At 45.0% G+C, this 20,229-nt stretch overlaps 1 protein-coding gene across 1 annotated transcript in view; it reads left to right on the top strand.

Moving 5' to 3' along the window:
- Positions 1-5,996: 5,996 nt before the first annotated feature.
- The window catches only part of FSTL4 (follistatin like 4), a gene marked incomplete at both ends in the record, with an annotated part of 237,664 nt that continues 223,431 nt past the window's right edge, over positions 5,997-20,229 (top strand). The window contains 3 exon segments of the mRNA XM_082323870.1: positions 5,997-6,014; positions 6,016-6,059; positions 11,064-11,199. Of these exon segments, the coding sequence (XP_082179996.1) occupies positions 5,997-6,014; positions 6,016-6,059; positions 11,064-11,199 (198 nt within the window).

Here is a 20,229-nt window from a genome sequence, read left to right on the forward strand (position 1 = left end):
TTTCTGGCCATCTGTCTGAAGAGGCAATTTAAAGAATCTGTAGCCAATTCACCCTTGCTCATATGTATTTCTTGAACTTGATATACAGCATAGATATGCGCAGGCGTGAAGTAAAATCTATTAAGTGATGAGAAAAAACACGAAGATGCTTGAGAAAAATTTCAAATGTTTCAGATGAGGCAAGCTCACATTTCTTTCTGGTTTTTCTTTGGCTTTGGTGCATATTCTTTCATCTTCACCTGTTTCATTCATCTGCCTCTTTCTCTCTGACACGGGGAGTTTTGACAATGTGTATTAGGAGTCCCGTACCTCTGACCGACTGCCTACTCGTCTGCTGTACAGCCTGCGTCATAACAGCTCTGCTAAAGCTCCTCACTTTAAACTTCTTCTTGAAAACAAGCTTGAAAGAAAGATCACCATATGCTCCAGAATACGCACCTAGACTTTCCTATGACTTGACTGTACGTACGAATAGCCAAGGAAAAAAACTAAACACCTTATTATTTGCTGTGCCCATGAATCGAAGTGCTTTCTTGTCTTCAGATAAACCCTGCCCACTGTTTTTGATGATCTCTCCTGTGCATCTGGGAGAAGAGACCATCAAAATATTCAGAGATGGCTAAATTGTTGGAAATAGGTGCCATAGCCACAAGTTCAGTCAACGGCCATGGGACCTGTTCACGCCATTAGCCCTGCAGTTAGCTTTGTGCGTTTGGTTTCCCAGGGCAGTGGAGGTGGAGGGAGCTGCTGAAAGTTGCCACATCCATTTTAATTCAGGTATCTGGGGCTATTTATTTGAACCCTCCGCATCTCCCCTACGCAGCAACAAGCCAGCTGCTCTTACAACTAAGAAGTAAGAAACGTGCCTTGAGTTCCTGTGACATTTTATATTCCAAACTTTGCCTAGTGGCTGATGGTTCCTTCCTCGAAGTGACATATTGATTGTGGGTACACGTAGGGCGAGTATGATTGTGTTCAGTATTTTGAGCTCATCATCTGTTATCCCATTCTCATTGTCATCCGAGGCCCAGACAGTATCAAATTGGAAGCAGTAGTGTAGAAAATTACGAACAAATCAAAAAAGACTACAGCTGTGAAATGAATCAAACCACTGTTTCTGCGTTTAGTATTTCCTTTGGTATAAAACATCTTTTACAATTTATTTTTTTATTATTTTGGGCTTACAGCTATGAAGGCAGGGACGAAGCACTGCAATCCAGCATCCAGCATTTGTGGGCACTTACCAAACAGAGCAGTCATTCACTAAAACGTGATGAAGACAGAGAAGGATGGGTCACCCAGGGCAGCACCTACGTAGATCTGGCCTTGACCCATTTTGACCACCCAAAGGGCATGCCACTGTTGTGGAAGCTCGTCCATAGACATTCCGGCTGGTAATGCCGTGGGAGAAGAGAGCCCACAAAAAGCTCCTGCATGTTTCCAGCTCTTGACCTTGGTCCTCTCCATTTGTTGCATCTTAAATGGAGTGATGCAGTTAGGAAAGTTCAAGTCTGAGCTCCATGTCAGCTTTTCAGAGCAGCCCCTCCATGCGCTAATGCTGTATCATGAGAGCAGGTTTTAAATATGTGTGTGTTTGTATGAAGATGACCACATTAAATTTAAGCAGAAATAAATGGTAATTTAACTGGCACAGATACACAAGGCTGACATAATCTCTAAAGGTTTGAGGCTGCTATTAAATTTGTCCCTCCTTATTAATTTGTGACCAAGAGGATAATGAAAAACTGGCAACTCTAAAGTTGACATGAAAAATAAGAGATATACAGTTGGCATGGATAATTTTATGCGCTGTCAAAGTGAAAAGGCTTTGCTAAATGTATGTAGGCAAAGATACACACTGTCATCGTAATGAGCAATTAAAAGATGGACTCCTAATAATTGAATCGTGACTCTTGTCACATTTGTCTTTGTTTAATATCTCTAGTTTTGGTTGAATCTGGTTTTGAGTTCCTATTTTAATCAGGTCTGATTTAGGCTCTTGGTTCAAATAACTAAAAGTGATGAGCATGAATCTTGTTGTCCTATTACCTCCTCAGCTTCTCGTTTCCAGTGAATGCAATGTTCTTTTAAAAACTCATGTTTAATTACTGCATTTAGATAGCAGGACTGGACAAGGAGGGGGTGGGTGGGTGATTCTCTGTCGTTCAAAGTTTGAATTTTCAAAGACAAAACCTTATCTTCCTCTTCTGAACATTGCTTAGTAGATTTTGGAAGTACTTCAGATGGCTCAGATGGTTACCAGTTAATTCCTTTGCTGGTAGAAATCAGGGAGTCTTGGCTATGTGCATTGCTCTATTTTGTTTTTTTTTTTTAATGAAAAAAAAAAAGCCCAATAAGAGAAGACCATCTGTTCTTCAAAACTCTTTCCCTTAAACTAACTGCCGTGGTCACCCTTGAATGCTATCGTATCTTCAGTGACACAGAGCTCTGCCTTGCCAATCTGTTGTTTAAAATTTCTCATCAAATTCCTGAAGTTGCATCAGTCAAAGCTGACAACAGGTTGCACATTTCCAGCTCCTCTCACCAACGTACGCGAGACCGGGACTGGCCCAGGTCTCTCCTTCTTCACAGTCCTCGTATCTGCCCACGTCATATGAAACATATTGTCACTTGCAGCTTCAACTCCTCTACACTTCCAGAGTGCTTTTACTTGCTGTCTTGTTTTCTGGTTTTAACATTTTGTCTTAAACTGAAGGAAGGGGAGGATGCTTAATTCTCATTTCAGGGAACTGGTTATCCTGTATTTTAAGAAAAAAAAAAAAAAAATTGCAAACTTGTTTTTCTTCTTTCTCTGCATCGGAATCTTCCCCTCCTCAAATCTGTCTTTAAAATCATCTATTTTTCTTTTCCTTCTAATTCCAATCACTGTTTTTTGGGCCTCCCCAATTCCCAGTTCACAGGAAAGCAACAATTATTTCGCTTCAAACTCATCCAGCCCTGAAGATGAGGAATTTATCAGTTTTTCATTGCCAGCCCGCTCTGGAGCAAGCAGCAGCTTATTTCTCCAGTTCTACAACAGAGCTGTTTGCTTTGCCTAGCTTTCGCAGGTGGGTGAACCAGCATGGGGGGACAGCAGACCCCCCCCCCCCAGCAAAGCTCCCACAGCATCCTTTCAAAAATGCCCCGTGGGATGCAGCCAGGCTTCCACGGGGCTTTTAAAAGGTCTCAGGACAGATTGAAAGTGTTTGAAAAGGCAGGGGATGGAGCTGGCTGGAGGACAAGGGTGCGAGGAGGGATGCCTGCAAGTAGCTTTTTATAAATCACGTTTTCAAAAGGTTGGAAAACATCAAAAGATTTTGAACTAAAACATCAGGGAGTTGCATAGGACTCAAGTGTGCAAGAGAGGACACTAAAAATGACTGTTGGTACTCAACTGTGCCAACGGTTGGAAAGGGAAATCTGGGCATCCTGAGATACCTGGGTTAGGAACACGGTCACCTTCGGCACCCGCTAACTGATGGAGGAGCAGACGGGCACTTTACATGAGCTGAATGGCCCAACATTTCCACCACGCAGGGTAAATACGCTCCTTATTTGGCTGTCGAGAGCGAGGCGCTCGGGTTCACGCACAGGCATGAAAACAGCCAGGACCAGCGTTCCCGGTGGCAGGAGGTGGCTGAGCCCCAGGGACTCAATGCAGGGACCAGGGACCCCTCGCTGGGGGTCGGGAGGGTGTGCGCGGCTGACGGCACGGGGGGGTCGCGGCAGGCTTACGGCACTGCCACGCCACACTCTCCCGTTCGTCTCAGCTACCGGGGTCACGCAGAAACACATCGGCTCCAGCCTGTGCATTTAAAACTGCACAGATGATGTAAAATGAGCAAAATGTGCCTACTGCTACAAATGTGTCGTGGCAAGTATCACCCAGGCAAGCTGTTGGTGGTGAAGAAACACGATTGCCTCCCTGCTCGGTATCCTCCAGCATGTGTGGATATAAATAAATAGGGGCTGTGCGGATACTTCAGATGTCTGCTAATGTATCTCGTGTTTATGTCCGTCTTTAAGAGATACAGGGAGATTACTAAATACTTCAAATTGACAGCACAGACAGACATTTTCATAGAGTAAATGATGTTGGTAAGTGGCAAGACTTTTCTTCCTTCCCTTCAGGAAACGGGGAAGAGTTGTCTCTGCTGGTATCATTTCCGATTTTTTTTCCCTCAGGAAAGAGAAAAAGATCTCACTGAAGATAACGTATTTGTCTCTGATTAGATTTCAGCTTTGTTTTTTTAAAACCTCAGACCTCTTAAACCTATAGGCCAGCTGTGAAATATGCACTCATTTCTTCTTTTAGGACACTCTACAAAGACCTTCTTTATATTGCCCATGCACAATTCACAGTGGATACTCCCCATTTTATTACATTTGTGATTTCTTTTTTAATCCAAGCCTTAAATCAGCAATTTCAGGTCATTTCCTTCCTAAAGAAGGAAGCTACAAAAACCGGAGTCCCTACAAGACTTTGTGCACGGTTTGAGTAGAACAAGCTCCGTTTTTCTGTAAACACTGAAAATATTTCAGAGATGCTGCATTTAACAGGCCAGAACTAAAGGTGTGAAAGATCCCAGAAAACCAACCTGTCTGATCACTTGGTATTTCCTGCAAAGAAAATAAAAAAACCCATAACATAAATTAAAAAAAAATCTTCCTCTCATGAAAGAGCCTCTTCTGCAACCTTGTGCCTAATTTTGTGGAATGATTTTTTAATAAGCAGATTTTCTTCCAGACTAGACCTGGTTTCTGAGAGTAGCCTGCGTCTTTTTAAACATCTGAACTGGGGGGTCCTGTCCTTTTCACACTGAACCCAATGACAAATCCAATTTAATTCAGCAGGATCCAGCTGTAAGATTCTTTATAGGAAGAAACACAAAAATTGGCATGTTTTATCAGGTCTTTTAGACTGCTCATCTTGTTCTGTTGTTAATTGTGGGTTTTTGAGATGAGTCCAGTTTGTGCCTAATCCTCCTCACAGCCTTCGAAACCAAACACCCTAAATCCTCTTTGCTTCTGCAGCCCTGTTGTGCCTTCCTCTCCTGTAAACATCCAACTCTTTTTAAAAAATAAATGAGAAATGATTATATTGATTTTTTTTTTTTTTGAAACCAGATGCGATGGTGAAGAGGAGAATGAATGAATTTCGATGTTTGCCTTTCTGTAGAGCCACGGGTACGTGGAAATAGAAGGAGCACTTCACAAACCAGCGTGCTGCTACGTTCTGCAGTGGGTTACGGAGTCCCACGGGGGGAAATTCGGTGAAACCCCCGTTTTACGGACGCGTTGCAGGGGGTCTCGCCCAGCTCCGGAGCAGCCTGGGTCCCGCATCGCCCCGACCGGCTCTCCCGGGCTGCCTGGGCGGCGATCGGAGCGGGGGTATCGGCAGCACCCCCGCGTTTCTGGCCCCCCGAGGGCCCCGCGCCCCCCCCCCAGCGCGGTGCCCCGAGGGGGCGGCCCCGCTGCCCCCGCTTCGCGCCGCCCCGGGACGGCGCCGCTCCGCCCGCCCGCACCGCGCGTCCCGCGGGGGCGGTGCCGCCTCCCGCCGCCCCCCCCGCCCCGGAGCGCCCCGACGGCCCCCCCGCCGCGCGCCCCGAGGGGGCGGTCCCGCCGTCCCCTCACAGGTGCCGGCGATTGGGTGGAATATGCAAATGCGGCGGTGACGTCAGGCGGCTCCGGCCCAGAGAGCAGAAATAGGGGCGGCCCGGCCGGCGCCGCGTACTCGGCCGCCGCCGCTCCCGTCCCGGCCCGCTGCCCCCCCGCCCGCTCCCCAGGTGAGTGCCGCGGGGGAGCGCCCCGCCGCGGGGTGCCGCCGCTCTCCCCGCTGCCCCGCGTCTCTGCGCGCCCGGCGGAGCGCTGCCATCCCCGCCCGGGCTGAGGGGAGAGCGCCCGCCGGGGCTGCGCCGCTTTCCTCACCCGTCCGCTCCGCGGGGCGCCGGGGCGGGGGAGCGGGGGGCTGCGGCTCGGGGCTGGGCAGCCTCCGGATGCCGCCCCCCGCGGACCCCCCGTCCGCCCGCTCCGCGGCCCCGGGCTGGGCGCGGTAACAGGTGGGCGCCCTCAGCGGCGCCGGGAGCCGGCGGGGCGGGACGGGCTTGGAGGGTGTCGCCCCTCCCCACCCCGCGTCCCACAGCGTGGGGAGCAAGAGGTGGAAACGCCGCCCGTGGGCGGGACGCGGCTCCCTCCCCTCGGGCGCGCAGAGCGGCGCGGGGGTCGCGGCCCCCCCTCCCCGTGCCGAAGCTGCGGGGCTGCCGCCGCCGGTAGGGCGCGGGGCCGGGCGCCGCGTCCCGCCGCGGTCGCGAGTGGGGCCGGCGCTTCCCCCCGCGGCCCCTGGGTGGCGCCGTGGCGCCGGTGGCCGTCCCGGCGGAGCGCCCCGTCGGGGCCCGCTGCCCGCCCGCTGCCCGCGGCGGGGCGCCGGCTGCTTCCCGCGGGGCGCAGGTAACGCGGCGGGGCGGGAGCGCCCCGCGCCCCGGGCGACCTTCAGCCTCCGGTGCCTCCGTCCGCAGCCCGCGGGTTGAGTTTGCAGCCGGCAGCAGAGAGTGAGGTTTTGGGGTTTGTTTGGTTTTTTTTTAATTTATAAGAGATAGTGGGCTCCCTTCCCAACTTGTCTAAAACGTTTCTGTGTGGTGGAAATAAATGTTTTTCCGGTGGTGTGGATGCTCAGCCAGAGGGTAATGGAAGGGACGGTATGGGACTTCTCTGAGCGTAACCTCGGAGCAAACCTGTGATTGAAACGTACTGAAGTGTCAGGGAGGCAGCCTTGAAAACAAAGGTTTAATACCCGTGAGGTTCAGGAGCTTCTTGGCAGTCCTTCATCCCTGCTGGATTGATGTTCCCCAAATTTCTTCTGGGAACATTGAAGTGTCTTGGAGAATTTAAAGATCGAATGAAATATTCCCAAGTATGCTTTTGCTCAAATGAAATGTCTGGTTTGTTCTTAAACATCACAGCTGATTCCAGTGAGTTCTTAATGCATCAAAACTTTAAATATTTATCTAAGATGCTGCAGATAGCTGACTGAAATTGTTATTTGACTTCATTATATGTTGGTGAAAGGTTATCTTAGAACGGATTTTCTCCTTAATTTTGTAGCTTAGTTTTGTAGCACTTGTAGCACTCAACAAGAAATTATGGTCATCAAAATTATTTTGCAGGCCACAGAAATGCTCTTTAGATAAGGCTGAAGCAATTGGAACAGTTGATGGCAGAGGAACTGAGGACCAGATTCTTATCTGGTGTTAATAGAGGCAATTTATATAGAGGTAACAGTTTGGTCTGAATGCTTTCATTTTGCTATAGCAACAGTCATAACTTCAGGTAATTAAGTTCAACCTCTTTCTTTCTAATGTGAAGCTTGTTCAGAATTATTAAAAGCTACTGCGAACTATTAATTTCTCAATGCTAAAAAAATGAGCCGCAATTTAAGTAGCCCTGAAAACAAAACCAATAACTGCTTTTGGCAAATTCTGTAATCTTATTACAGTCATCGTAATCGAATTCTTCAAGCTTCCGTGTCATGGAGGAAAAAGTTGTGGGATCTCTGCAGCAGCCTAGCTGTTTGACAGCTCATATTGCATGTCACACAAGTGCTTTAAACAAATGGTGGTATTCTCCACTCAAATGGCCAATGTGATTAGTCCCCTTCCATTTTCAAGGTGACCCCTTTTGCTTGAGCAGCTCTAAAACCTGCGCCTGTATCTTTGGCTTGCATCTGCTTGCTGCTGTTCCTCTTCATTCAGAGGCGTTGCACCAATTTTCTTGTGAGTTGAGACTCTCCCCGTGTGTTGGTGTCTGCCCAAACCCATCCGAGCTCGGGATGGGCGTTGGGCAATTGCTGGTGCTACAGCAGCACCTGCGGGGTTGGCCGTGGTGCGCCCTCCCACCAGGCTGGGCGCTGCATGCGCAAGCGAGCCATCCTGTTTGAGCTTCTTCAGGCAACGGTGTGTGGCATGGTACTGCTCTGCTTGTGGTAGTGTTTCTTGGTAAAGCAATGCCAGCTGCAAGGAAGGCTGTAATGGTGTTCTAGCTCAAAAGGAAGAAACTGTAACCTGTAGGTAAACTTTTAGGCTTTGCATAGTATGTTCTTTAACATAAGAGCCAAAACTGCTTTGGAAGTAATACCCCTGAAACCAAAGGAAATGCCGCAAATGGATGTGATGCTCAACTTCGTTTACTTTAAAATAGTCTGGTTTAATGCTAGCATCTGCATTACAATTACTAATTTCTGTATTACATAGTAGATTAAAATGTGTCTATCTGCTCACACACATTGCTAAGAGCAGGTGTGTGATGGACACCTCCCCCCCCCCCATCCCCAGCTCTTAGACTTCTAATGTTTAGCCACAAATGTTGTTAATTTATTTTTTCTCTTGTGTACAACAGCTTGTTTTATGCAAGTGTCTCCCTATGCAAGTTTTGCTTTATCTGGGCAGTGATGTCCGTACAGGCTCACATCCTGCAAATCCGTGCCTCGTTCAAGTGAGGAAAAGAAATTGATAGTAAAACTTGTCTGAGTTTGCAGTGGTGGTCCGGATCCATTCAATCAATTTGAATTTTTCTGTTGACTTTGGGGAACTTTAAACCGTAATCCGGTAGCTGTATTGCATGATGCAACTGCAGACCAGATTCTGCAAGGAGCCTTCCACTTAGGTCAGGGTAAGGCGATGCTGAGGTGTGGTTTAGGATGACAAGTGACATGAAAATGCTGTACGATTTCAGACTTAACCGTCACTTGATATTTATGGTGCGTATTTCTTGCTTGGTTTAGGCTCTTCGGATATATAATGTATATTAGTGTGTCCTCCTCTTATTATGAGTGAGAGCAATTAGTGTACTGTCAGTCAGTACGCAATAAAAATAAGTAATTTCTAAACTGACTGGAGAAAGATGTTCTACAAATTCTGTTTATAAAACAACCGGAGTTTCTAGCAGGTGGAGGCTGCCCTTTCAGTTTCATCAGTGTTACAGGCATCCTAATCCAAACACCATCATGTTTTCCAGCAGTTAGTTATTTACTAAATATACATTAAACTAGCTGGTCCCCTGTTTTCCTCTAGAATTGTAATTTCAAGCAGCATATGAGTCAGAGGTCTCTAGAACTGCAAAGTGAAATAGTTGTATTTGCTGTGATGGTATCAACTGAGCATACAAAATACCTCTATAAAAAAAACTGTGAGAAACAGTATTGCTGTGCAAGAGCAATTCATAATGTAACAATGTACTTGTCGCTTATTGATATAGTGACTTTGGTTTATTAAACATTTATTTGTAGCCCCAGTAACATTACATCTGAGGTTTCTAATTGGAATTTAGAAAGCCTAATAAATTTTGATTTCATCCTGAGTGCTCTCAATTCAGGGTGTTTACATTAGTGCTGAGAAAAAGCAGTGCCTGAACTCCACGGGTGCGTGGTGTGCGGCAGCTACAGGCTGTGCTCGTTCTGTTGATGGTGTGTCTTTGGGTGGGCAGACGAAATAGCTGAGACAAGTCAGCGGTGGTGTAAATGGTCACGGCTCCAAAATTAATAGTGATGCATCAAGGCTTGGATACGCCCTGCAGCAAATACATGGCATGCAAACACTGTAAAGTGAGTCCTGTCAAAACAAGGTATGTCATGGTGACTTAATTCAGCTAGGCTTAATTTTGCCATTAGCAGGTAACTCGCTCTGTTAATGTATATTGCTCAAACCAAGCAGCAGCCTGTCACTTGCATGCTATAGAAATGCCATCACTTGTTTCATTAAGTGGTCATTATGCTTCGTTACGGGTCCATGTTAGCATCCTCTGCAGCTGCTGTGAAAGGTCAAAATTTCCCTCAGCTACCATGGAAATGGTGCCAGGCCTGGAGTCTCCTTTGGTATTTTTAATGTGAAAAGTGGTGACACAATCTGGTGTCCTGTTCCCAAAAAAGTTGAGGTGAAGTACAGAGCTTCCCTGGCTGAGCTTCCAGGGCACCAGCATTGGGCTACGCATGTATGCAACACATGCTAGTTCAATCTGACAACACTTTGAGTAACTGCGTTGGGTTTACTTCCAAATTCATTCAAAAAAAACCACACAAGGCAAGAACCACTGCTTAAAGCGGATGCTGTTGTGGTGGAAATCCTTGCTTGCATCTTCCCTGTCTCTTGTGGCTGGAGCGGGGCCGTGGTGGGGCACTGCCAAGGAGATGGTGCTGCTGTTGAGTAGGATGAGTCTGGGAGGGGCTGGAAATGTCTCTGGGACAGAGGCAAATGAGTGGAGAAATCACAGCCCTGGGAGGAGCACACCTACGTTGTGGTTGGAGAAACACATCAACTCTCTTCAGCACAGAGTTTGTTTCAGGTCTTGCAAGTTTTAGTGGGTTCGGTGACCATCTGGGCAGGTGCCCTCATCCGGGGAAAGAATGACTGTTCCTGCATTTTGGGTGTCAGCTGTCAGACCCTGGCTCACTGGCTGGCCCTGCAAACCTGATCTTAGCCTAAGGGGGTGGTATCTCCTTGAGGCAACATCATCCTCTGAATCTGAGGGGAATAATGATATTTTTCTGTCACGTTGCTGGAAGCCTCCAGTGGTCAAAGAGGTGAATGCAGGTGTCTAGGGCTTTCCTGAAGATCTGCTGAGGGTGCCAGTGTGCGTCCCTGACTGAATGACCCTGTGCTGCTAGTGGTTCTGGAGACAGGATGAAGTCACCCTTTGGCTTCTGCAGTACCATAATCTTGTGCTTTGATGTGGTTTGCTCTTGGCTGCAGTAGTTAGATTTAGGAATCCTGGAGCTCTGCTTCTGCAGGTGCTGCATGGGAACAGGCTGGGAACAGCATGTCCTGTGGAGGATAGTTTTGAGGTAAATATTTCACAAAACTGCTACACTGTAGGAATTCATTGCCAATACACTGACGGGTGCAGACCAGGAAAATCAGTGTTTTCTGCATGTGCTGTGGGAGTCTGCAAAGCTCCATCAGCACTGACTGAGTGTGGATGGGCACCATCAGCTGAAGCTTCTGCTGTGTTATTGAATCTGAGCTGAGTTTCTTTGTGAGATGATTGTTTTATGACTGTTCTCTTGTTTTCAGCAGACGTGAAATGATGAAATCAAGCAGCTTTTGGTTACTTCTCGTATTGCTTGGGGTTTTCCCGTCAGTCACGAGGGGATGGATGGACGCAGACAGGAGCGGAAGGCTGTATTCAGACGCAGGGAGGCTGCATCAAGAGGTACTGTACATCAGCTGCTGCTGCAGCTACAACTCTTGTGTGTCTATTCTTGTGCTGGTTTTGGGCTTTCTGTACTGTGAAAACAGAAACAAGTGAGGGCTTATCCATGTACGTTTGTATTAAACACCTGCTGAGGAGGTCAGCAGAGAAACAGTGATTGGGTACAAACTGCGAAGCAGAAGCTCTTATGCTTTTTGAGTATATTGCCATTGTTCTGGGAGTGAAGTTGTGCATCTGGCCATTGTGGAGATGCCATCTTTGCCCCAAAGACTTTACGGTACACTCTGTCCTGGGGCTGCTGGGACCAATGAAACTAAATTTAATAAGCAAACTTTGTCCTGGCTCTTCATTTGGGTCACTGGACCTTCAGGTGAAACCTGAAAAAAGTCCTTTTGCCCCTTAAAAAAAGGAAAAACGAGCCATAGGTGGGTCTGAGAGAACCAGCAGAGTTACTGCCCAGAGCGTTTCCCTTCTGACTTTCTGATGCCAAACCCCTGAGAAGCACAAAGTAATCGGAAAGGGACCAAGGTGAGCATGGTGGCCATAGTGAGGGATGGTGATATCGATCCAGCTGGAGAGGACCCCTAATGCCTGGCTTGATGGGGAGGTGGGACTCCTGATGCATTAACGCAGGACAGTAACCCATTCTGCAGTGCTCAGTCCCTGGGCTTGTGGGAGTGGAGAAGCAACTGAACCTGTTTTCAGCGCTGAAGGTGACAGTTGGCTTTCGTTGCAGGGATGTGGATTAAGCAGGTCCCCGTTCTGATAGGTGTCCGGTGCAGGCTGTCCCAGCAGGGACAGTGGCTTTCTGGACCAGAGCTTGCAGTGTGGGTTTGCTGCACAGATGTGGGTAGACTCAGATTTTTCATGTCTGAGTCTGAGGCATGCAAATAAGGCCATAAAAATCCAGAAATGTAACTTTCATGAAAAGAAAATGATTAATGCTGAAACGATTTTAGTTATTTAATTAGTTCCTGATTATTATAGGCTTGCTAAATGATTGCTCAAATGCCTGAAAGTGGGAGATGGTGGGGGAGGCAAGGGAAAGGAGACTTTGGTATTTTTTTAACTGCCATTGCCTAGAACACTTACGTACTGGCAGACACATTAGTCAGTGCCAGGCTAATGATGAACCCTTGATGGATTCGTGCTGCAATTGGATCTATTTAAGCCTCAGGATTTTGTTCTAGTTGGAGAATCCCATTTCTTCCAGTCACATCCCATCTACAAATACCCACAGTTGTGTGCATTGTTTCAATAAAGCAGTTTAAGCCAATTACAAAGATGCTTTTCACTGCTCGGTAGGACTTGAAAATCATTTCAGTGGAGTTGGAGATTCTGCAGTTCTGAGTTCTGTCTCAGGTGTACTTTTTCCTTCAGGTATCCATCCTCTGTTCTGTAAAACTGAAGAAAAACAGTTCACCTACGCACCTCCACTGTTGTTTTGTTGCTGTGTAGGCTCAAGTAGTACGCTGGCACTCTGTTAAACGTGTTCTTGTATTATCTTAGATCACTTTTGCTTTTTTTATTAAAAATAATTAAATATTTTACATGCTTTTGCATTTTAAAAAAATCTCATTCTTCACTAATGCATATTAGCTCTGATTTTTTTGAAAAAGTTACTCTGAGGAATTAAATTCATTACTCAAATGATCTACTTTAACATAAATTCTAGAACTATTATACTACTTGAAAGACATTGATTTATTTGATCTTCCTTTAAAAACCATGAAGTTATTGCACCAATTACTTGATCTTTCTTGAGGTGAAAGGATCTGAGCTAGAAATGTATTTATTCAGATTTGCACGGAATTTATAACAGGTGTGAATATTAAAATTTTTAATATAGAAAGAATGCAGTTAAAATAGCTTCAAGGGATCTAAGTTATAATGCAGATTTTTTTAAAAAGTAACTGTACAGAAAGCTTGTTCCACAAGAAATAGTGTTTATGCAGTCTGGCACCAAACACTGAGATGAATCTGGAAGCCCTGAATGTAGCTTTCAGGTAGGTCAGTGAAATTGAGAGAACTGCTTTTCTTTCAAAATGTGTTTAGTTTATCTTTCAGAAAATAGTTTAGCCATAATACGTTTTTAATAATAAAAGTCACCTGAAATACTTTTCTAGTGATATTGGGCTTCATTCAATTTGGAGCTCCTTATTCATGGGAAGTGTTTGTTAGTTACCAAATTCATGGTTTGATTAATATGTAATTCCATTAACTGGTGTTTAAAACTTTGAATCACAAACAGAAAAGCTCCTAGCAATTCACTAAAATTGCTTTAAAAATGTATAAAGGGTTAATTTACAGGTCAAATAATTTGAAGTGTGATCTGATCTAAAATTCCTATGAACCTCATGAAAGCAAATACTTGGGTATGGGTCATTGACCTTCACTAATGCTTGTTCTGATCTACATAGGAACAAGTTTACTAAATCAAAAACATTGCTTAATTTATGTTCAGATTGCTAAATCGATTTCTTCATGGTCTGTGGTAGAATTATTGCAGTTGTGCTTTGCATTTATAAATGAAAAATAAGTCTTGAGGCCATAGACTGCAATATACAGCCCTTCTGCATGAGAAATTAACTCTCTAACACAGCAGTGGTGTACTTTTTCCTGATGCTCAGCCTTCCAACTCTCAAATTTATGGGGTGTTCCTGAGAAGAGGTTTATTTTCTGAAATATTTTTAGTCCTGATTAGAATAGTTAATAAACATGTGCATGCAGTCTGAAATTCCATGGGTGGAGAATGAATTAAAATAGAAAACCTAATTTAAAAAAGGACAATGTTCATATTTAACTGAAAAGCTGCAACTTGCCTGGTCCATATTAATTTTTGGAGAATATTGCTGTCACTTTTACATTGTGAAACTACATTGTGAGGGTGCTGGAAAGCTCTTGAAGCTTCTGGGTGCTGCCCATGGACTTCTGTGGAGCTAGGAGGTGCAGCTTCCCAGGGCTGAACCATCATGGGACTAAATCCTACTGGGTGGAGTATATGCCAAATCACCTAAACATAGAGCTCACCTTCTCTGGGGTGATATGTTTGGACAGGTTTTGCTGATTCCATGCTAAAGGTGGACAGTTTAGAGGTGACCACATTTCATGGGCAGCTCTGTGCTGGCTTAGAAGGCCTTTGAGTTGGCCATGAAGCACCGGGTGGTGTGATCTGGGGTCACCTCTCCTTTCTTGAAAGGAATTCTCAAAAATGTAGCTCTAAGTCATTGCCACCAGCGGTGGCTGAAAGGAGTTTCCAGCATGAGCATAGCAGAACGACACAAACAGCCTGGATCTGAAATAACCCTGGAGTTCAGATTTGAAGGAGTACTTGGCCAGGAGATTCTGATGGAAAGCCAGTGGTACTACTCCACTCAGTCTCTACAAGGTAATCCACACTAGTAGCTCAGACTGATTTTTCAACCTACTGGGGTATTTTACAAAAGCATCTTATTAAATATTGAAATTTGACAGCTAGCTTTCTTTCTCCTGTTCCCTGCTTTCTGCGTGAGAAGCTGCTTTTCTTTACGTGCCAAAGCCAAACTGTTTTGGCCATGGTTCTTGGGGCAAGTTTCTCATCTCTTCTCAACCATGGTGCAGCAGAGCAGCACTGCAGATATTCATCGGCTCTTCCAGGAGCGTGTCTCCCATCTGCTGCAGGGAGCTCCTCAAATACAAGTCGGCACAGCGCTGCATCTCAGAAATTAAATTCTGTATTATGTTTTCCAGGGCACTGCTGGCAGGTAGCCTGAACAATATTGTCCAAGCTGGATAGTGTGAAAGTGGAGAATAATCCTGCGTTGTGATACATATATAGTTGTTTTGTGCTGAATTGTTAAAGGAAATATTTGGATGTCACTGATAGCTCCTGAGTGGCTACAGTACAGATTGGCAGGTGTCCTGCAGTCTGCTCTGGGCTACAGAACTGCTCTGTGCTTTTGTAGAAGTACTTAATCGTTCTTATTTGGCTTTCATGCCGTGCTCTATTTTTGCCACCCATCCTCCTATTTAAGAAGTCTCATGAGACACCAGAAACATGTGCACAGCGCCCCATGCTCCTGCGGGGAGAAGAGCTGTGTCCCTGGGGAGGCTCCTCCAGCGCAGAGCTCACAAGCGATGCTCTGGGTGCTCACACGAGTACCAGTGGCTCTCGCAGATCCAAGCGCTGGCACGTTTGCTTTTCCCCTCTCCATGCTGCAAGATGTTCATACCCACTGATGCACCTTAACTGTCTGTTCCCCATAAGGAGCAAGACACTGTTGGTGTGCAGTGGTATATCTAATTTGGACTGTGACAGCACAGTTCAAGGGTAAACAAGACCAGCTGTACCAATATTATTTCAGTTCCTGGATAATTTTTACCCATTATGTTTGTTACCTTATCTGGCTTATGCCTTAAGTTATATCACCAAACTGAAAGTATTATGTGTAGCTATACCAACACTTACTTTTATGCTAATGAATGTAGCAAACGTGCCATTTCTTTAAGGTACCATAACTTTTTTATTGGCATTTGGAAGGTATTGGCTGTATAGAGTATCTATCATTTGACTTGTTCATTAGTTATTACTTGCATGGCACCTGAACTGCTTAAAATCTCCAAGTAATAAATTGCACCTTAACCTTCACTGTGACTGCAAACAGCTGGGTCATACCAGCCCTTCAGTGCCATCCTGCACAGGATAAAGCATCCCTCTGGAGTCCACTCACAGCCTCAACTGTGCTTGTCCAGGAGTATCAATTATTGCTGAAATTCGTAATTATCTTCAGATTCTTAAATGTTGTTTCACTTACTGCTGCAGCTGAAGACCAGTTTGGTTATTCCAAGCAGCAGCGGAGTCATGGGGATGATTTTGTGCTCCTTCCCCCAGCAAAGTTGTATTTCCTAATCTGACAGGAGTGCTTTGGGAAGTAAGGTACAAAACTGGAAAGGCTTTTGATAAAAGCTTTTGCTTATAATTCAAATAGAGGCATAATTTCAGAGCATGAGCATGGAAGGAGACAGGCACGCTGTACCAGTTTTATATGCAGTTGAAGAGGTAATATCCTGGTATTTTAAGAATTATTATTAGTAATGTATTCTCTGCTGTGTGTGCATGCTTCCTGCTTGTAAGTCAGTTTGGAGAAAGTAAGGAAAGAATCAGATTTGAATTAAAATCTATACTGGGCTACAGCCTGCTCCCGGTTTAAACATTAATGAAGGTAAAAGGAGACAAGACTTAAATTTATTTTTGTGTCACTTTGGTATGTACTGATAATTCACTCCTTACTCCCTGCATTTATGTGGTATCTCTAACAAGCTGTAATTGATGTTTGTAGACCATTCTAAATCTTGACTAGTATATTATCCCTGTGGAGATGAGAAAGCTTTTGCCCTGGGTGCTGCTTATCAAAGTAGCTGCAGTTCAGGGTGCTGTGGAATGTTTTCATAGTATTTGGATACACGTGTTGGGGTCCTCCCTCTGCATCCCCAAACCCCACCTACTCCCTCCCATGTACCCAGAGGGTTTAATAAATGCTGTATCTTATGGGATGGTGCCCAGAGGGTTTAATAAATGCTATATCTTATGAGATGGTATTATGCTTGGAGTACTAGAATATTTGAATGTTGGGTTACTTGGAGCAAGGCAGGTACTGTATACTTGAATAACAGCATAAAATTTGAAGGATTTTAGTTTACGTAGATGGTTATGTTTCCATAGTGGGAGTGTCAGGGATTGTCAGGGTGCATCTATAGCACAGCTTAAAGATGAAACCCTCTTCTATGCAGTCCCTTACAGAACCAAAATCCTGCTTCCTTTATTTTTTTAAGCTTGGGGTAAGATGCAGTGTGTGATACCTCTTGGTGGTCCTGCATTGCCCAACTTGCTGGGGGCTACCAGCTTCCAGTTAACAGCAACCAGGACCACCAGCTGCTGCAGGGGTGCCCTCCCTGCAGTTTAAGTGGTGCCTTGGATACTAATGACCTTGGATTTCGGTGCTGTCCCTGGAGGTAGCTAGTGCTTGGATGCTGTCCCCTGGGGAGCAGAGGGACCATGGGCTCAGGGTGTCCGGCTCTGCGCTGAGCTGTGGCACAAACTGACCCCAGGAATCAAATTTCAGTAAGTTTTTCTCATGTCACAGCTGAGCAATTGTGAAAAATCATACCTAGGTGGGGAAATGCTGGTATATTCCTGAAGCAGAGAATAAGACCAGAGTAAAACATCTTGCAAATAAAGAAAATCTAAGGCATTTTAACTTGGCTATGATGTGGCAGAGGGTTATGTTTTCTGATCCTCTGTTCAGAAGCTACTTAACCTTAAAAGACTAAATATTGACAATTTTTTTTCCAAGTGTAGCATTTTTTCACTTCAAAAAAAGCCTGTAGTGGTAGTTTTTAAAGGAAGACAATGCTACTTAAGGTACTTCCTACCATCAAGCAGGGGAATTCTTAGGGTTGTTTTTTTTTTTTTTTATTAGGAAGGGTACATCTGCAAATCTGAGGTTTCTAAAACAGGCATCCCATGAGCTTTCCTATGACAATGTGGAAATTTATGGAGCTGTACCTGGTGTTTCTCATCTGAAGTCCAGAAATAGTAGTGAGTAAAATCAGAGATGCAGCAATTATCTCAATTAGCTACCGTATGGGTGAGCAGATGATACTGTGTGATGTGAGACATCAGAGCTCCTCTCAATGTTTATACCAGACAGGACAAATCTAAATTGCCAGCATCTGTACTGATAGCAAGCTTTCTCTAAACAGCAGTGCGTGATTTATTTTCTTCCTCATGCCTGGCTCAAAAAAATAAAGTGGATGTTCTCTGCCTCATTAGCATCTTTTTTGAAAATATACTGTGTTCGTTGTTGTAAACAGAAAATCCTGATTGTCAAACTAAGCTGCGTATTAGTCATAACTACTGCAAATGCTACAATCCGTATGCAGAGTGCCTCACCTAGCCCTGCACTGGATGTCAGTGTAATTTTCTTGACCACTCACTTGAGATAAGGAAGAGCAGGCTCTGAAGGGGAAAAAAAAAACAAACTGGGATGATAATCTATTAATAGGAATAGCCACTTCTTTATTAATTTGCTAAATGAGTCAGGGCTGTATATTTAGAAATTGTACAGCAGTTAGGCTGATCCTGAGAGCAGGTCCCTGGAGACTTGGTGTGTGCAGAGGTAACATCTAATTTAGTGACAGACCCAGCATGAGCCCAGCTGCATGTGCTGAATTTGATTTATCCCCCTGCACAAGCACTGCAGTCTCTTCCACAAAGTATCTGGTAAGAGGGTTGCTACAGTCCAGCAATACAGACAACTCGTGGATCCGAAATGCGTTACCTGTTCTTCTGCATCTCTTCCATCTGCTACGTTAACTGTTTTTGGCAAAGTCCCCTATGTTAACCTTTGCTTATAGTCATAAATAGTGACTCCTTTTTCACTAAATTACATCAGTATTAGAGGACAGGAGACCGAAAACTGCAAGGTTATACCATGGATTGCTGTACTTGAGGGCAGTTGGTACCTCTTTGGTACCAAACTTGGTGGTACACATTAAGCATCATGCTTGTGGGATCAGAGGCTGCTAACAAAAAGAGGATGGCAAATGCACGGCCACGTACAAATCTCTAAATACTGGTCTGCAAATGGAGGAAGTTGGGAAAGAAAGAGAACTACAGAGAGACACTGTGCTGTGAAGATTTGCGCCTTAAAATACTACATTGAGCTATTGCTCAGTGACTCCTGCTTGTGATGTGCCTCTGTGCATGTCTGGATTGTAAGCACTCATCCTCTGGCTTCAGCCAAAGGAAAACTAGGAAGAAATAGCAGACAGGAACCTGTCTTTCCTAATTTCAAGTCTAATTGTGACTGTTTAATTACTAACCTTGCAAAGCGTGCTCACTTTTCTCTTCAAATTAGAATGCAGGAAATTGCATGTGGCCACATGTGGATGCGCGGGGACAAAAGGAAGAACAACTGTTACAGAAAAATGAGGAGACAGTCGTTTTTCCCTCCCTGTTGGTAGATTGCCTATGTGCATTGCACATCACTTACAAACCAAGTATAAAGTACTGTGTAGCTACTGTAATTTGTAACTGTGCTTGGCTCTGCATGCATTTCAGAGCAGTATTTTAGGGCAGGGAGCCTTGTCCCATGCTCCATCTCTTTTTGTGCCTGGTCTGCAGCCCCACGGGGGAGCGTTGGGGCTGTCTGAGTGCCTTGTGGACAAGAGTGTGTGTCGCAAATATGTCCAATCAAGTGTATCACAGAGCTTGCATCGTTGTGGCTGTTGTCAAACCACGGGCAATTTTAGTAATAGCTTGGCTACTAAAAATATTGGTTCAAATATTTTTATCTGAAAGGCTGCTAAGGGTGTGTATTGTACTCCACACCTTAATGTCTGGTCCACAGTTGTAGGATCCAGGTTAACAGATTGCTTTTAATCATGCACAGCAGCTTCTACTGATGTGATTTTATACATGCATCAAGCAGTTATAAATTCTAGATATCTAATGACAATTTTTTAACCTGCTGTAGATGGTTAATATAACCTGCCTAAAGGCTGGACTATGTCACTTTCCTAGAGTTGAGGAGAACTTCAAGAGCAGCTTGGTTGTGAGTCTGCATCTTGTCCCCAGTCCCACGGGTGTTTTAAAGCTTTGGAGAAGCTCTGCTTTGTATTGTGCTTCCTGCAGACAGTCCTGGATTAGCTTTGTTTCTGAATGACCTCCCCTTGCTCATGCTGCAATAATCATTTCATGTAGTTAGAGCATCCACATGACTTCTGCTCTGCCTGCTCATTCCCTGGCTGGAGAGAATATGTGGATGTTATTAATAGGGATTGCCCTTGAGGTGTGCGAATTAGATTTCTACATGACAAACAAGTCACCACAGTTTGGTACAGCAATTTCTTGGGCTTCATAGATCATTATTTTCCAAATCAGAAATTAGCCCTGCAAGTGCGTTGGTCTTGCCTGTAGTTAGAAATCTAAGAGGAACATGCACATGGTCCTTCCTTGCCCACCCTCCCTACCCCATTTACTTGAGTGCA

Source organism: Platalea leucorodia, assembly GCF_965183815.1.
Source record: "Platalea leucorodia genome assembly, chromosome: 11".
Classification (NCBI taxonomy): domain Eukaryota; kingdom Metazoa; phylum Chordata; class Aves; order Pelecaniformes; family Threskiornithidae; genus Platalea; species Platalea leucorodia.